This window comes from Tachysurus vachellii, chromosome 24 (assembly GCF_030014155.1).
Source record: "Tachysurus vachellii isolate PV-2020 chromosome 24, HZAU_Pvac_v1, whole genome shotgun sequence".
Taxonomy (NCBI): domain Eukaryota; kingdom Metazoa; phylum Chordata; class Actinopteri; order Siluriformes; family Bagridae; genus Tachysurus; species Tachysurus vachellii.
In genome coordinates this window covers 8,979,658-8,998,646 of record NC_083483.1, presented here as the reverse complement: position 1 = coordinate 8,998,646, position 18,989 = coordinate 8,979,658, and the positions used below count along the sequence as shown (strand labels likewise).

Genomic DNA, 18,989 nt, shown 5'->3' with positions numbered 1-18,989 from the left:
GATACCCCAATAAGCCTTACCACTTCATTAATTAATATCTCTTCTTGCTTTGTTCTATTTTCTGCCTACAGCTTTTGCAGCAAATGTGCTTTAGGTAGCAGTTTGCATTGAACAAGAACAATAATTGCATGAATTTGCAAAAAGTGCTTTTATGAAAGTCAGTTATTCAGTGACATATTTGGGAGTTTGACCCTGAATTGTCCCGTGTCGATCTAAGTGTCACTCATCTTTTGCTGCTGGAAGTTCGCATGGATGGCATCTAAGCCTGGCTGACGAGCAGCCGATCGATAGCTTCTTTTCCCGCAGAAGCGAGTAATGGCTCAGGGTTACACTAATGCCTAGCAGCATCTTCTAAACATATAGCCTGATTGTAAATTGAGGTTGGTGATCAAAAATGTGGGTTGAATAAGACAAAGACATTTTCTAGATGAAGATGCTAAAAGAACTGGAGTTTAAAATAACTTTAGACTGTTTGGACTAGGTATGTGGAGAACTAAAACAAAAAAAGCATGGTATGTTTTTCCTTTCATTTGGACCTTAAAGGTGTGAGCTTGAAGCGTATAGGTTTCCCAGGTTTCCCACTTAAACTCATACACATCTAAAATGTTCAGAAACTGATAAGAGAAGTTGTGTTTTTTGTGTTTTCTCATACTTTCTGTAGGTAGACTCTTCCAAGATCATGCCCAATTCTGATATAAATGGAAAAACAAATTCACTAAACATATATAGATACAGACAGTAGCCTTGTGCTTCACATGCTTATTACATACACAACAAGCTTCCGTCAGCTGAAGCATTACTAAATCAGATTTGCATGTTAGCCTTTGTTTACTCTTGCTTTTATTTATTGCTCATATTGTCCTTTATATTTTTTACGCTCAATCCGGCATACATATTTGTCTTTTTCAGAACTCCTCACATTAGAATGAGATAAAGGAATTAACATGTGTAATTTAAACTCTCACACCAGCAAGTCCATCTTAAAAGGCATTAAAAGGCAATTTGCTGCTTCTCTTCTTAGCGGTGGGATTTGAAGAATCTGAGCTGCAAGCGTCTTATCAGGATGTCGGGCCGTCGATGCCGGAGGACAGGGAAAATCCTGCTTGTGTAGAGGTTTCCCGCATGTAATTAGCATATGTTATCCTACGAACGGCTAGATTTGTAATCACAAGGCGGAAAATCTTTGCAAGCTCGAAGCAGCAATTAAGGCGAAGTTAATCAATAATGGCAGGTTTCAGATTTGAAACCAATTGTAAAAGTAAGCATAAATAATACAGCGTCCGGGTGTGTAACTATCGTCGGCTGAGCGATAACAGGCTAACACACTGCATGTGTGTGCATGTATACACATGGATGTACTGTATGAATCTGGTGGTCTTTAGACACTGACATGAAAAGGCCATGTGAACAAACACAATCACACCTTTGTCCTACTGTCCTTGTGACAACTTTCCACTGCCTAATGATTAATGCAGCTAGTTGATGCTCTCTCTTCACCTAAATCTAAGCTTAAGCCTAACCTGAGGTACCAGATTAAACAATTTTTTTGGTGCATTTAGTTTGTAAATCTGCGGCACAAGATCTTTAAAGGTCCTCACATGAACAGGACTGTATTAAAAAATACACAGAAACACTGATAGTCCTAAGTAATTCAGTCTAGAAAAACTAGAATACATAATTAAATAAAACCTTATGGGATTGAAATGTTTATCTACATATTATTCAATTCATTTTTAATACCCACATTGAAAAATTATATTTTTAATTTCTTTATTAATTGAAATTAATTACTATGAATTACTATGAATGAATGATAATGATAAAATTAGCATAGTCCTCTAATTAATATTCAAATGTTCTTGTTTAAGACTAATAATTTGGCTATTTTAGAACCAATTTATCAATCTTTAATAAATGTTTTATAGACCAAACTGAAAGGAAAATGTCTGGCCAGATTTACAAGCATTTCTGTAAATTCTCGTAATTTGTTTGGGCAGTTGAAATGAATAAGCAATTTAAGCATCTTGCCATAATGAGCATATAATCTATATGTAAATTTGCAGGAATTTATCGCTAATTATACAATTTTCAGCTGATCAATCATGTTTCATATGTTAAATGACACAAAATCAGTACTCTTGAGTTAAGTAACAGGATTTTTATGAACAACACCTTTTTCGTGTAAATGTTTCTGCAATTTTTTTTTTCAACCTGTTCTTATGTAAGGACCTACATAATTGGGGGTAAGCTCAGACACATCTGTGTGTGTGTGAGAGAGAGAGATCTACGCACATCCAGTATAAAAACACTTAACAAGTCTCAGTGTCTTAGAGTGGCTGTCCTGCCTCCTTAATTTCTCTGAGTGTGTAGCTGAGTTCTGTGGTTTTTTCTCTCCAGACTGGAGTGTGTGAAGCGTAAACAGGTGAGAACCATTTAAAGGTGTGAGAGGGCCGGAATGAAGTGGAAATGAAGTGCATGCTCTACTTTGTTCTCCTAATGGCAGTATCTGATCAAAGTTCATGGTGTAACAATTTCCCTCAAAGTTAATGAGCACATGCTTTCCTCAGCTGCCAAACAAAATCCTGCTAATTAATTTCAGATTAAAAATAATAGTGCCGCTGCATTCCTCTATCCAGTAACCTTGCACTGCTATGCCCCTTTTCCACCAAAAAGAACCGGGTGCTGGTTCAGAGCTAGCGCTGGTGCTGGTTCAAAGTTGGTTCCACTGGCGAACCTTCTAAGAACCGGTTTGCCTTTCCACCGGCTAAAGAGCCATCACAGAGCCGAGTCTGACGTCACTGTATACGTGTCACGTGTCCCAGCAACTTTAGCTCAGCAGCGGCAAACACAAACACATCAACAATGGCGGATGTTGCTTTACTGTTAATGCTCATGGCTTTGTGAACCTAAATTAGCATCCAAACGTGGCGAATCCAACGTGTACGTGCAGCCCCATGTAATCTGTATAAACGGAGGTTGTAATCGAGAAAGTACATAATGTTATTTTATCATTAACACAGTAAAAAGGTAGCCTTAGCATGTAGCTACTTACTATCGTGTGCTGATAATGTATCATATTGCGGTAAAGTAAAAGTGTATTAAACATTAGTATACTTAAGGTATATTATCAAATGCGCTAACGGTAGCCCAGCCCACAGCCCCTGACACAAGCGGTTCTTAAGTCTAGACCAGCGGCGTTTTGGTGCTACTTAAGAACCACTTTTCCTGGTTCAGAGCCGGTGCTTTGGCTGTCGGAAAAGAAAGAACTGGTTCTAAATTAGGCTCTGGCTCCGGACCAGCATTCGACCTGCCTCGGTGGAAAAGGGGCACTAGAGTATAACAGCCCTGTGTGTGTGAGTTGTCTTTCTTGCTTTCTTTCTTTCGTTCTTTCTTTCTCTGCTGGCACATGCTTCCATGACCTGAAGATGTGGATAATCCTTAACTTTGTAAAGAATTATAAAATTAAAAATAGGTCTGGCTGAGGTGGACTTTGTTCATGTCCGATGTGACCAATGCTTTGGAATCGCTCACAGCTTTGAGCTTGTGTAATGTGTGAGGTTACATTGTACTGGGTAACTGCACTGGGCTCATTGGACTGAGGTACTGGGTCACTGTATTGAGGCTACTGAACTGAGGCTACTGCACTGAGGTCACAGTACTGAGGTCACTGACTGGGTTCACTGTATTGAGGCTACTGTGCTGAGGTCACAGTACTGAGGTCACTAACTAGGTTCACTGTATTGAGGCTACTGTACTGAGGTCACAGTACTGAGGTCACTGACTGGGTTCACTGTATTGAGGCTACTGTACTGAGGTCACAGTACTGAGGTCTCTGACTGGGTTCACTGTATTGAGGCTACTGTACTGAGGTCACAGTACTGAAGTCACTGACTAGGTTCACTGTATTGAGGCTGCTGTACAGATGCCACTGTATTGAGGGCATGAGTGTAATAATAATATGATGTAACCGTATTGAGCCATCGTCTGGATTTCTGTACTGGGGCTCATTGTCCAGACATTTGAAGTTCTGGGACATTTGCTATTTCCATAAGCCTTCTAAATGACACAGGAGTAGTGGCAATATTCTGAAGTATTCACGTAAAAACATATAATGCTGATTGAACATCATGGTACATCATAGGCCTAGTTTATGCACACTAAAATTCGTTCAGTAATCTGTTTCAGATGCAATATCATATGTTCTGGCATAAATATAAATGCCAAATGAGCCTCAGCCGTTACCAGATTTTATTTTTATAGGTGACAGCAATAATATGGGGCTCAAACTAATCCATTCCAGACTCCAGACAGCTGTCTGTCGGCCTGAAGACCCACTTACATGCCATCCTATTAGTTTGAAGTAGAGCGTTTTTAACGGATCCTGATCTGGACCATTACACTTCTGATATGGACCATAACTCTGTAATTGGGGTTTGCCATTTTGAATTTTTCTATTTCTCATTCGATTCCCATGAAGCATGTTACCCTTGTTTTGTGAATCAGAAAATTTCGTGTCTGGAGAAATAAAATTAGCACCAAAATGAAAGAATACCATATTGAGAAGCGATCGTTATACGAAAGGAAAGCTGTTTGCTTTCAGCAGTTCCGTTCTTGTGGTAATGTAGTAGTTTTCTTAAGTGTGAATCTTGGACTTTTTCCTGTAACTCATTTGTTAAAAGCACTTGCTTGCTTCTTTCTCATCTCTCAAATCCTGAAACAGAGTTAATCAGCTCTAAGCACTTTCTCAATCGATCGCCTGGAAGAGGTAGCGCCAAGAACCTGTGGCTAATCATGCATCTGAATAGACTGAACTTTTTTCCCCTTTTCCTATATTTCTCTCCATCTTCCTCAGGCATGAAGGTCGTTTGAAATGCCTGGAGCTGGAATAGCTTGACCCAGAGAATCAATGCACAATTAAGGACATTTAAACAGTTCACTTCGACACCAGACTGCCTTGGAACAAGTTGTTTAGAGATCAAGACCACTGAAGAAGTGATAATCTCTTATAAAGCAGATGGATGAAACTGTAGTGTATTGCATCACAAAAGCAGGAAGGTTGCATTCACTTGTTGTCCTTAACAAGAGTAAAAATGTTCAAGGAAAATAATTCACATTTATCAGCACATTGTCCTGAAAACGTTCCTGTTTTGGACAATCTTCTGACTGTTAAAAAGATCTTTATCACCCCATTCATTTTTTTTTCTTATTAACCTTAACTCTTTATCGCAAATTCCACATTCAGTATTAAATTTATTTGTTAGTCAACACAGTGGTGATTAATGGCTCATATAAAAGTAAATACTTTAAGAATTGGTCGTCTTCATGCATATTTGTTTTTACCTAGCCTACTAGTGTCAATAAATTCATACAAACAATATACTAAAAAATCTTTTTTTCCCCCCAACAAATGATTCTACCTTCAAAGTGATAAAGGTGAATAGTGACATCAAATCCATTTCTGCTCTCTGGGATGTACCAAGTGTTTGTTCATAAGCATCTAAAAGTTAAAGGTGTTATCTTCAACTGTTAAACTTCTGTGTAAGGTGTGGGAGCATTTTGAGATCTTGTGCTCTTTATTTCTATATCAGATACTACCTGTGTTTATTGGTTTAACCATGTAGCGTTTATTGACTTTGTACAAGCTTCGAACGGCCTGAGTAGTAGTAGTAGTAACAGTTTTAACAACCTTAGTCTGACAAGCTTTTTCAGAAGTACAGTAGATGGAGCTTGAGCCGCTGCATCAACTTTAGCACAGCTGGAGTTAAGGCTGAGGTCAAGGCCATCCAGACCACTTGTTGTAGTGCTGGTAGCTTGTGAAGTTTGGTGTGAATCCACACTGCGTTTAAGCACTAGGACACAAAACAAAAGGATGCATTAAGTAATTTAGTTGTTTATACTATTTGGAAATTTCTATTCCATTCTATTCTGCCTAAACACCACTGTAATTAAATTTGTTAAATTGTGTCCTTCATCTAGCAAACCTCTTAGGTCCCATAAATCAGTTGTTACTACAGAAAAAAAACATATTTGAATGTGCGCATTGACTTGAATTATTCTGGACTACTATCAGAGCTTCTGCTATAGAAATTTCATTAATATCTGATACGGACCAATCAGAATTGAGAATTCAGCAGCGCTGTCGTAACTATAAATATACAGGCTTTAATTCCTTGTTTTTGAAGCATGTTATTAAGTCTTACATGAGGAAGCATTTTTGGTATTGTAGTGTTTTTTCGCTCATGCTGTGGAATCCAGTCAGTTCCGGCTGACTTGTTTGTGTAAACTGTCAGCTTCAGAAGGCACGAGACGAGCGATGCCATCTTGATTTCTTCACTCTCCGGGAGACAGAATAGATGACAAGGTAGCAACAAATTGTATGCAAATGAAGCTAGGGGATTATTGCATGCTTGGTGGTGGTGGTGGTGGTGGGTATACGGGGGTATTTTGATTTAGAATTCATAAGTGGGGGTGTGATCAGCCATGTAGAATATGCTTGAACACACACGCACACACAAACACACACACACACACACACACACACACACACACCTTTCTTTCAAACTAATCCTACATTCACACTAAGAAGTTTATAACGTTGCTTGTAGTCGTCTCTTGTGGGTGTGTAGCAACCACTGCTGCTGTCGATTGAGGGTGTACTCTACCTGGAAACAATAGCAACAGAATTGTTACGCTGCTTAAACTAACTACTGTAGTTAAATTACATGAGCATATAATCAACGTGAAATCGTTTGAATTAAAAAGTGTGCTTTCTTCATATGCTAGCCTTTGTATTATTGGCTGTGTTGGAGTAGCAAAACACACTAGTTGTACAAGTTGTGTACAGTAACCAGATGCACCAACGCTACTACTTCCTTTGTTACATTCAAGCATGCAAGGAAGTAACAAAGGAAATTGGAAGAAACTTTAAACTACAGTACAAAGGAGCGGTCTGATGAATCATTAGAGCTATTCAGATGATTTCCTTTTGTTGCTTTACGGCATCATACCCAAGTCCGTTTCTTGCTTGCTGTTTGTTATAAAATCATGGCTTCCTGATGTGAACGCACACAGAAGATGAATTGTTGCCTGTCGCTTTGTCATCATTTTTTGAGTGAACTTTGGGTAAACTATCATGTCTTAATAAAGGAGTTTGGGAATTTCAGAAAGGTTCGTCTAGACGTTTGCGAGAAATGCAATAAGTGCAATCCATCAGCGCAAATCAACACATAGTGAAGCATCCATGTAATTATAGACACACTGTAAGAGATCATTTCCACCACTATCAGACTTCTGACCTTCTTCCTCTTATCCTTTTTCAGTCCTTATGAGATGGCTATCTTTCCCAAATCTCTATTTGCTGCACTTTGCTGGACATCAATGCCTCTCTCTCTTGCACTCTCTTTCCTCCACCAACTGACTGATAATGTAATTAGGAGCTTAAAAGACTTTTGATCACCGTCAGACAAGCCCAAGAGAGCAATCTTTCTACAGATCTGTTTCAGCTAAAGCTCTGATTTTCTTCAGCTTTATAAGCTTGGTGTCCACCAAACACTCCACATGTGGTTTGAACCTGCTGCCTGTCAGCGCTCGTCTTTTCCACGCCACAGAAAAAATGCCTTCCTGTATGACTGTGAACCCAGTGACGGTTCATGGTGATGATTTGTGTTGAGTCAATAATGTGTGATGCTGGTTGTATGAAACTAGTGGGTGCACTGAGCTGAGAGACAAACATCTGAGGATTTCAGCATGTGTGTATAAGAGAAAGAGACGACTATATAATTTGATAAAGTGACGAAAAACAAATATTATTTAAATTGTATTCGTTTCTCAAATAAAATGTAACATTTACACTACTATACATATTAATGCTCCATTCTCCAAGAATCTTTCTAACAGAAAATTAAAAGCACAAAAATATTAATTTTTCATTCCCGATTTTTTCCCCTATTCGATACATTAAAATAGATAGAACGTTTTTTTTTAGACGTTTTTATTAGACATTTAGAGAAATTTATTACACATGAATAACAGAAAAAATTTCCATATTGTTAAACTCTTCTTCTATATCAGTTTATTATTGTAGTTTTAGCATTTGTACAGTGCTTTCTTGGTTTTTTTAATATGCTTTACAAAATAAACTTGGCTAACGTCTTTTTTCAGCTGCCTAATCCCTATTCTGGGATTGATCTCAAAAAAATAATAATCCTGTTTATGACCTTTAAAACACTGAAGCTTCATTTCATCTTCCGGATGTCTTGAAAAAGTCGAACACATAGACAAGATGGGTTTCTTTCTTTCTACAAAAAATTAGCACACTCGCTCAACTATTTTAACTATTTCCAATTATAATGTTAAATAAAATGTTACAAAAACTTTTGACTTTGACTTTTGAATTTGACTTTTCTAGATATTCTTAGATAAATATAGTAATTTCATTCTGATTTCTGTAAGTTCTTTGGCTCCATCCTCCATTCTATGGATGGAAGGATTTGCGATGACATTATACACCAGGCATTTGTTATTGGAGCGAGCACCTGTAGATGTGAATGTCAGTCCTCTGCCAGCCAAAATTTCCGTCAGACATGCTAATTCCAGAGAGCGCTGATCCAGAATAGGTATGAGAATCACGGTTGATCTAATGATATGGGCTCTGAGGTCATTTAGCAGGTGCAGGTGGCCGTTCGAGACAAATTCACTTTGTCCAGACAAAAAGAGGTGGTGGAGCTTTGCAATAACACACTGACACACACACACACTGACACACACACACACAAACAATCCAGAACTTCAGAAAATCGACACAAAAAGCCGATCCAATATATAATTCAGACAGTTTTCTGCTGATAAACCAGAAAGAATTTTTCATTTGTTCTCAGTATTCCTGTTAAATTAAAAATAAATTAGAATAATAATAGTAATGACCAGAGGATTCATGCTGAATGTGAGCATGATGCAATTTCGAATAATGAGATCCCATACGGTGCTGTTGCTGTATGCTGTTGCATCATGCGATCGTACAGTGTGAAGCCATCACGGAAAGACATTCTGATAGTCAGTGTATGTGGATCCGCCTGCCAAGTTTTGGAGTTTATCCTAGTGTTATATTCAAAATCTGTTACAGTCAAACTTTGTTGAATTTTTAAGTGTTTACTGTTTTTTAAACAAGGGTCTAAAGTTTAAATCTACCAATATTCTTAGCTGAAAAGATGTTTTTTGGGTAAAAAAGTCTGATTTATTTGGTATTTGAAATCCAAAATTGTCTGATATTGCGTACTTATGAAATTGTTTAGTGTCTGGTATTTTTATTAGCCTGTAAAATTTCCATTATTTGTATCGGCACTTATCGACACAATTTGCCGTGATGACTTCATCTGTATTTTCTGGTGGTAAAATATAGGAGCATTACATCTAAATTAGGCCGTCATTTGAATATGATTGCAGCATGTATCACTGAGACCTCATACTGCTTTCCCGTAAAATATGGATTGCATTTCCTTTTCGAAATTGGAGCCTCTGCTTGAAATACCAACATGCCACAATGACAAATCCATCTTTCTGGGTAAATCAGACTGTTATTATGGATCAATAGGCACTAGCGTGATGAAGCTGTGCAGCTTTGTAACACTTCTTTCGGTTCTGGCTTGCGTCATTGTCTCTGTAGCAGCTTTTATATTTGTTCACTTGTTGATTGCGGAACTGCAGGGGACTGAATGCGACTGTGGGATGCGACTAATAAAAGTCACTAAATGACAACGGTGCTCCATTATATCCTAGCAGCAGAACAGGAAAACAAGTTTTCGATGATAAAAAGAAAAGTAAATTAAAAAAACAACAACAACAACAAAAAAAAAACAAAGCAGAAGTGTTAAAGGAGAGGCTGGGTATTCAGCATCATGCTGCTTCGTAACATTTACCTACACTGAAACATTCTGTCTTTGACTCTTCCCACAAAGTGTTGTAGAAATATTCTACACTTATGACATCCATATGTCTGTTAATTAAGGAGTAGCCCATGACAGAGTGTGCTGTTATTTGAAAATAATGCAGCACAAAAGAAAAGCTGAGTGCATTCAGCTACCCCTGATTTGCATTACTTTCATATAAAAGCATGTTTTAGATACTATTACTTTACTTATACTATAGCAATTTGCCAATGATTACAACATTAAAGTCTTTATTAAATGGCATGTTGTTCTTTTAAACAGTTTATAGTTAGATTTAACATTGGGGAATGTCTGAGAGACAAATTAGTTCCTGTGCTTACATCCATAAAACATCAGCTATGATAAACATCACTCCCTCACAGCGTCTACCACTCTGTCTCTCGGTCTCTCTCTGTCTCTCTCTCTCTCTCTCTCTCTCTCTCTGTCTCTCTCGCACTCTTTTGCTTGCTCTCTCTGTCTCTCTGTCTCTGTCTCTCTCTCTCTCTCTCTCTCTCTCTGTCTCTTTCTCTCTCTCTCTCTCTGTCTCTCTCTCGCTTTCTTTTGCTCTCTCTCTCTCTCTCTCTCTCTCTCTCTCTCTCTCTTTCTGTCTTTCTCTCTCTCGCTCTCTCTCTCACTCTCTCTCTCTGTCTCTCTCTCTCTCTCTCTCTCTCTCTCTCTCTCTCTTTCTGTCTTTCTCTCTCTCGCTCTCTCTCTGTCTTTCTCTCTCTCTGTCTCTCTCTCTCGCTCTCTCTAGCTCTCTTTTGCTCACTCTCTCTCTGTCTCTCTCTCTCTCTCGCTCGCTCTCTCTCTCTGTCTGTCTCTCTCTCTCTCTCTCTCTCTCTCTCTCTCTCTCTCTCTCTCTCTCTCTTACACACACACACACACACACACACACAAATGATTAGACTGATTACATAATGCTTTTTAACCATTTGTAGTTACTTAAAATTGTGGAACATCCGTTAGTTCTTGTGCTTACCTTCATTACAGCTACAAATACACACACACAGACACACAAACACAGACAAACACACACTCAGCAGTCTGTCATTTTAACGAGAAAACCGAAAGCATAACTGGAACCGAGAAAGCTTACAACTGAGACTCCTTCCGTGTCACAAATGTCACAATTGTATAAATGTAATCATAAACTTCTGTGAATAAATCGCTCCGAATAAAAAAAAAAAAAAACAATCACCAGATCAACAAATTTGTTACAAAACAACCAGTTATAATAATCTATTTAATTATTAGTCTCAGATTTTATGGAGTATTTGCTTCATCTTTGTGTAGGACCTGTTACTATAGAAACAACATATTAGAACAAGTGCATTAACGTTAACCTTTTGACCAATCAGATTTGAGCTTTCCCCCCCTCGAGCTGTGGTATAATCACTGTTACCAAATAATGCTTAAAATTTCTCATAGGATAAAAGATCTGTATTTAAAGATGGGAGTGTTTACAAGATGTACACAAGAGCACTCGTCTAACGTATCTTCCCGTATTAAACTCGCTTGTGGTAGTGCGTGTGCTTTTAGTAAGGGGAAACAATTATGAATAAATGATAGATAAATAAAAATAAAAAGTCCCATATGCAGCCGTACAAACTGTTCTGTGTCTGATAAATGATGCTGTGTGTGAAATCCAAATGAAAGAGCGATTTCAGAAAAAAAAGTTTCATCTACTGTATCTTATATGCATGTACAAATTTCCTGAGTTTCCACATTTAAATGAAACAAGCAGTTTTATGGGAGAACAGAATAGTGTGTCGGATCACCCAAGCTTTCTAGAATAAACTCGGATTATTTTAAGAAAGAAGAACCCACAGAATGAGGCAAAGTCAGAATTTCACGAATATAGCGTACTGTTTTAGGTTTGTGGTCGCTGACATATATATTTTTAAGTGGTGGGATTTGAGATGTAAGAACTGCGGATCGTCTAACGCTACAACTAGCGTCTAATTGTACATTTTACAACTTGCATTTTTGAAAACGTTCCAACTTTATTTCCATAAAAAATATGCTCTATTTTTAATAGCGTCACTGAAAAGCCATCTTAGAGAAATCAATAGTTATTTAGAGGCACCAAATTTGTAGCCATTTGTAGGAACGAAATCGAACGCAAAGTCACTGGAGCTGAAAGTGCTGCGGTCTAAAGTCATTTCAAGACACTTGAACCAGCATTGAAAGCACAGGCAAAAAAAGTTATTCCAGATGCCTCTATCATCATTCTTTATCTAACTGATAAAATTGATGCTGATATGGTGGATGAGGATTTAGCAGCAGGGAAATTTGCATATATTAATTTGATAATCACATTTGATCAATCTTGCTTTGATGAACAAGAGCCAGTTTTTTTAATTTTTATTCTCTGCCGGGAAAAGGGAGCTGTTGATGTGGTTTTAATGGATTGACGTCTCTTTTTGTTCCATTAAAGAAACAAGCGAGAGTCGAGAAATATTCACACTTTTCCTGTTGGCAGTTTGTTTGTGGGCTGTTTGCCTGGTTTGTAGCCAGACACAAATCAATCAGTGCTATTGATTAATATCTCTCTGTCTCTCTCTCTCTCTCTCTCTCTCTCTCTCTCTCTCTCTCTCGCTCTCTCTCTGTGTACACAGTTATACATCACCTAGATTTGTATATCCAAATGCAATGAGTACTGTATGCATAGTATAGCCACTACTATATGCTCGATATATACTCAGAGGTATCTCCTGAAACATAAAGCCAATATATTGTCCAGTTAATTGAACCTGATTACAACCACAGCCATATGGATGTGTTAAATAAACAGTCTGGCATGCATCATCACCACTCGTGCTGTAATGGCATCTGATGCGGCCATGTTCCGCCTGTTAATGCAGAGAGACGTAGCCTTTATTATCACACCCTAATCATCACACAGATTAATTTGGCCTTATGAATTAGTGAAGTAATTAATGAATGAAGCTTTAATGAATGAAGTTTGACTAAGATTAATCTGGGCCAGAGTGCAGCTTGAGTTGTAGCGAAGATGATGGAGATTAGTGGATAACTCCCGAAGCTGTATGAGCCGAGGAAGGTTTTTAAATCCAGTGCAAGCGTGGTCATGTTTTCTTTCAAAAACACCTAAAGCCAGCTTTTATTCTCTAGACTTTGTACTGGACTGGAATAAAATCAAAATGTGGACTTTCTGACATTTCCCAAGCACTGAATTGGAATCTATGGTTTAAATCATTAAGCAGTGAATGTTGGACTCCTTGGCAAATAAAAGAGAAAGCAAAAAGGCAGTCTATTCTTTTATTTATATAGCACTTTTAACAATGCATATAGTCACAAAGCAGCTTTATTTAATTTTAATTCAATTCAATTTGATTTGTTTAGCACTTTTAACAATGGACATTATCTCAAAGCAGCTTTACAGAACATACAGTAAGAAATATTACAAAATGTATGAAAAGTTCAACATTATACAAAGATTAATATTATACAAAGAACCAAGATCAATATTAGACCATGGTAAGGAAAAACTCCTTTAGATGTGTACCAGCTCCGTGAAAGCACCATGAAAAATTCAACAGTAACATCACTTACTGTATACTACAGAAAAGTTTACACCATTTCTAACAATGCAAATTTTATGAAAACTGATTGAATGTAATAAAGGGAATAATGGATCATTTCACCAGAGAAGAAGAGGTTGTTTCTCTTTATACACCTGCTGTTTTCAAATTGAGTTTGACTGTTAAACATTATCCAGTCTCACATTTTGTCATGGAATTAAATAGTGGAAGATTTATCCGTTTTCTGTACAGCCTACCCTACACAAGGAGCCTGGAGTCTGTCCCATGGGGACACAGGGCACAGGACAAGTGGACACCCTGGACAGTGTGCCAACCCATCACTGGGCACAATCTCTCTCACACACACACACACACACACACACACACACACACATACACATATAACCATCATAACGATCAGCATTGCACATATACATCTTGAAATTTTGTACTATTCTTCTATGAAAATTTGCTAAAGCTTTGTCAGATTAGATAGACAAGTCCTCCAGTTGTTTCCTATATTTTGCATTAGGATGATTGGTCCTGCTGGTGGTGATGTCATTCGTGTTTTTAGAAGAGACTGTGCTTATTTATGTAGGCACTGCTTCTGCCACTGTTACTGGACGGTGTTTCGGCCTTATTACATGCACTGCCATGTTCGCTAGTTTACCAGAATTGCTGTTATTATTGTAAATGTTGTGTCTGGTGCTGCTTTTGTTGTTTTGACTCATTGCAATTATTTGTTTTTGCCAAATAATTCAAACATGGCCACAACCTAAATTAGTTTGGCCCCGTTGCTGTTATTTATCGTTATAGTTGTGTCTGGTGTTGGTTTTGTTGTTTTCACTTCTGTTACTCTATCCATCTCTGCCAAATGGTTTGAACACAGCCACCATCGAATTTCAGCACATAGCTCATATTCACTTCTGGAAGTGAAGGCAGCAAAACTCTTTTAAACTTCTTAATAAATTATTCCACACATCTCATAACGCTCGTCAGCGTCCTTGAGCACTGAAAATGTAATTATGTGGCTTGATTTTGCGATTGTCAGAAGGAATTAGCAGCACATGACGCTGATTCTACAAGTCAAGCGAATGGCGTTTCGATCAAAGCATGTTTCACAGATGTCTGCTGTTCTGTCCAAATGTCACTTTTGAAGCCCTTCTGCATAATATTCCTTTAGCTGGGGATGTTAGGAGAAAAAGGAGAAAAACAAAGGTGGTTGGTGTGTGTATGTGTGTGTGTGTATGTGTGTGTGTGTCAGTGTGTGTCTTTGTGTGTGTGTCTGTCTGTGTTTCAAGCTTGTTGCCAAATGTCTTCATCGTTCCCAGCGTGAAATCTCATTACACAGCCAGTGAATTTTAATTGATGGTGTTTGATATTGGACAAACACAGCAAGAGAGAAAGAGCAGCAGAGAAATGAAGATGGAGAGGGAGAGAAAGAAGTTTGTGGCAACAAGAAGAAATGCAGTGAAGTGTGCATATTAGCGTGTTGCACATTTGTGTGTGTGTTTGTGTGTGTTTATACGTTCTGCCGCTAGTGGTGTACTGAATGAGAAATGAGGGCTTAGCGTTCACTGGAGAACAGTTAAAAGGAATCTGGGTGGTGGCAGATGTTCTCTGCTGGGAGTGTGTGTGTGCATGCATACAGGACCTGTGTGAGTCTATGTCAAACCCGAGACAACCTAGAAGAGCGTGTGTATGTGCTTCAGCTTTAGCTTGCAAAGAATCATGCCTGCATTATGACATGACTGACACTAAAGGACTCTAAGCCACGACTATACAAATGATACAAATACAAAGAATGATGTTAATGTAATTTGTTGGATTTGAATATTGGAAATATTACGGATCCAGTTCACTATTTTAAATGCCACTTTATAAGGTATTAGATTGACGGTTAAGCAATACTAGATCGAGAGTGCTACTCATGTATCACATGCACATTTCAGATATTCAGTTTACTGTAGAAAGAATATGAAAGTTTCAGGTAACACTTTACTTTAGGAAAGCCTTCAAGGGAGGCCTTAGGGAGCAAAATTGGCCATGCTCTCTGCATGGGAGTAATGGTACACTATTCCTTACCTGCCAGTCAAGCCAGTTGTGGGCATCTGTGAGACTCTGTATGCAGAAAAGGGCAGATAGTGTTTTCCTCAGAGTCTGTTACACCACCCTATGATGCAGCATGAGCAGCAGTCCTCTGGTTGGTAGAAGTCATATGAAATGGTAGAGCTGGTGAGAGGGTGTGGATTGACAGAAAAAGTTAACGATGCGAACATATGCTCTGAACACTGACAGTGGAAAAGGCATATAAAAGCACATTGACCAGCACAGAGAATGACAAGTGCTGTTTTCTACAATCACAAAGAATCAGCTCAACCACAGTAGCAGCCGAACAGCAGGCTGGGGCCATAGAGCAGTTAGTCACTAGATCCAACCCAGCAGAGAGAAGAGGGGAACACAGACCCAATCCAAGCCATGTTAGTCCAGCTGTTAGAGTCCAGCTGTCTTAGCAGGCCTGGCAAGAGTAAAGAGTGAGAGAGACCTGTATAGACCTGCTCTTTATATACTGTACCTGTAGCTCTGACTGCAGTTTTACGCTATGACTCAGACAGCTCCATATGGTGTATGAAGTGAGAACATAATGTGGATCAATGGCTGTTATGACGTTATATGCATTATACTTTCGCTTCTTTATTTGTTGAAAGGTCTCAGCATGAAAGGTTTCAATGTGATTCCCACCACCTCTGATACTTTCAAAGAGTTAAAAAAAAAAAGAACATAACCTAGTGTGTATGAGACACAGGATATACATAACTGCCAACAAGAGCATATGACAGTATAGAGGCAAAGTACAGTATGCTGGTGTTTCATTTTGTTATTTTCTGGTATTGGGATACTCCAGCAAGCGTTATGTGGTTTGATTTAGGTTATAACAAACATGTATTCTTTACTTTTTAGGTAACTTTGTACCCAACATTCTTGGCTAAATATAATCTAACCTTATATGAGATGATGTCGATCATTCCCAAGGTTCATTTACTTTTATTGTACTGAAAGTTTTAGAATTTATTTAATAATATTGTAGCATAAATAGGCCTGTCGTAAACTTGTTGTCATGGTTACTTTCCAACATGCTTGCGTCAGGATCATGAGCAGTGATATAGAACTGCATTGTTTTTATTGTTTTTGAATCTCAGTGAACAAACACAATTGCTGCCAGAGCTAGAAAAAAAAATAACGATCCCTGTATGATGGTGAGGTTTGATTCTTCCTGCTGCACCTTTTAACTTCTTTCCTGTCATCTATTTTCCCCTAGGGAACAGGAAAGGAGTCTGGCACAGGATGGGCAACCCCTGATCGTACCTCAACGTGCCGATGGACCCCAGTTTACAGGGGGAGGCTTCAACATGAAGCCGGGCAGGAAAGTTACTACCTGAACTCCCTAATATATATATGTATATATATATATATAAAATCTCTCTCTCTCTCTCTCTCTCTCTCTCTCTCTCTCTCTCTCTCTCTCTCTCTCTCTCTCTCTCTCTCTCTCTCTCTCTCTCTCTCTCTCTCTCTCTCTCTCTCTCTCTCTGGCTAACACACCGGCTGGCTGTTCAGTCTGAGAAAATAAATCACAATGCTCACAGTGCAACATTATGGTTAGAGTGAAATTAAAAAGCAAATGCCATTGTACTCGTTTATCAACTGTAAGTAATGCAGATGTGTTTGCACTTGCGTTAATGGCTTTGGTTTATTTCTGTGGTTTCATTAGCAGGGTTGTTCTTAGTCACTGGTTGAAAAAGCACTCTGGCTATTAATGATCTGTTTTGTTTTTTTTTCCTTTTAGTTTCTCTCGCTCATTCTTTGTATGTTTTTTCTCCTATGTTTGTCATGTGTTTATCATTTTCTGTAACTGCTTTTTCATTTTGTCATTCACTCTTTTCACTTTTTTTTTCAAAATGAGTATTTTGCCTGCCTTCATGCTTCACTCCATGTTTCATAAACATCTTCATCAAACATAATTATATATTCGCCAGCTTTTGTGTTCTATACACTGCATATAAATGTATGTTCATTTGCCACTAAGGAAATTTCTTTTACCTTTCTATCCACCATTAATATGCAAAAAGTAAAAAAGTTTAAAAGTTTATAAAATCTATATATTTTATAAAAAAAATAAAAACTCATTTTAAAATGGAATTCTCATTTTATAATCTTCCAGATTTTTAACAATGCATATAACGTAATATATTTTAAAAGATTTCTGATTCACTGCTAGTTTCTTTTGAACTTTAATGGTTTTCAACTTTTTTTTTTATTTGGGGTTCTTAAAGGTCAATAAACTGACTCTGCGAAATAAAAATCTATTTTTATGGAATAAACGATGTGTTTTCATAAATAAAGTATTTGAATGAAATATTTAATTGTTATATAGTTTAAATAAAAATAAAAAAAAAACAGGCCTCATTTTGGGGTTGGGGACAGATTGCAGCAGATATTAGATATTGTAGTCGATTTTGATCTTCACTATTTTTTACTGCACAGTAATATCTTTATAGATATAAAATTGGATATATTATTCTAGATTTTGAACTAGAAAGATGTATGTGAGTGTGTATTTGTGTGATGTGGGGAAAACCAATGGAAATTGCTGTGGCTGGAAAACCGCCAATCATGTACTGTAGCATCAGTGCAGTATATAAAATCATCTATATAAGTCAATAACTTCACAACAAACATAGGGAAATGGGGCAAAATGGTTTGAGTATTTGCGGAGTAACTACCAATCACAAGCATTGCAACAATCAGAATAATAAAAAAAAAAAAAAAAAAAACACACACATAGGAGAATGACCAGACTGGTTTGTACTAAAGTAATACATGAATATCCCATTGGTTACAGGCTCATCAAAATCTGACAGGTGAAGATTTGGAATAAAAGCAAAGCCTTTATTCTGTCACATATACATGGCTTTCACCACTGGTGCAGTGAGAGTTTAGGGCCTTGCACAATGTCCCAACAACGGCCCAACAAGGGCAACTTGGCAGTGTTGGGGCTTGAACCCCAATCTTATGAGCAACAACCAAGAGCCTTAACCTCTTGAGCCACCATTGCCCTACTGTTTGAAAAAGACCCAATGTGTTTGGAGTGTTACAGAAATAAACAGCTTTGTTTTAATAAAGTGATCAGTGATCATATATCAACACGTAAAATTAATAAAAGTGCAAATTCAGTACAATTCGCCAAAACAATGTGGAAATTTTTTGAGCTTGCTAATACTACCGTACTTGCAAGCAGCAAACCTAAAATAAATAAATAAATAAATAAATAAATAAATAAATAAATAAATAAATAAATGACTGTCTAAAATGTTGCTAGCTCATACATAGCTAACATTTTTCTGACCTACTAAATGCCACTCTTTCACCAAGAAGAAAATGGAAACATTTCACCATATGAAGTGTTTTGATTGGCTTTTGCACAAGATGTAGCACACTGAGTCCTATTATTATGGTGTTTTTGCAA

At 37.7% G+C, this 18,989-nt stretch overlaps 1 protein-coding gene across 1 annotated transcript in view; it reads left to right on the top strand.

The window, feature by feature from the left end:
* The window catches only part of cfap58 (cilia and flagella associated protein 58), a 93,608-nt gene extending 76,703 nt beyond the window's left edge, over positions 1–16,905 (top strand). The window contains exon 18 of the mRNA XM_060859850.1: positions 16,785–16,905. Coding sequence (XP_060715833.1) covers positions 16,785–16,905 — 121 coding nt within the window. The remainder of the gene's footprint in view (positions 1–16,784) is intronic.
* Positions 16,906–18,989: the final 2,084 nt, after the last annotated feature.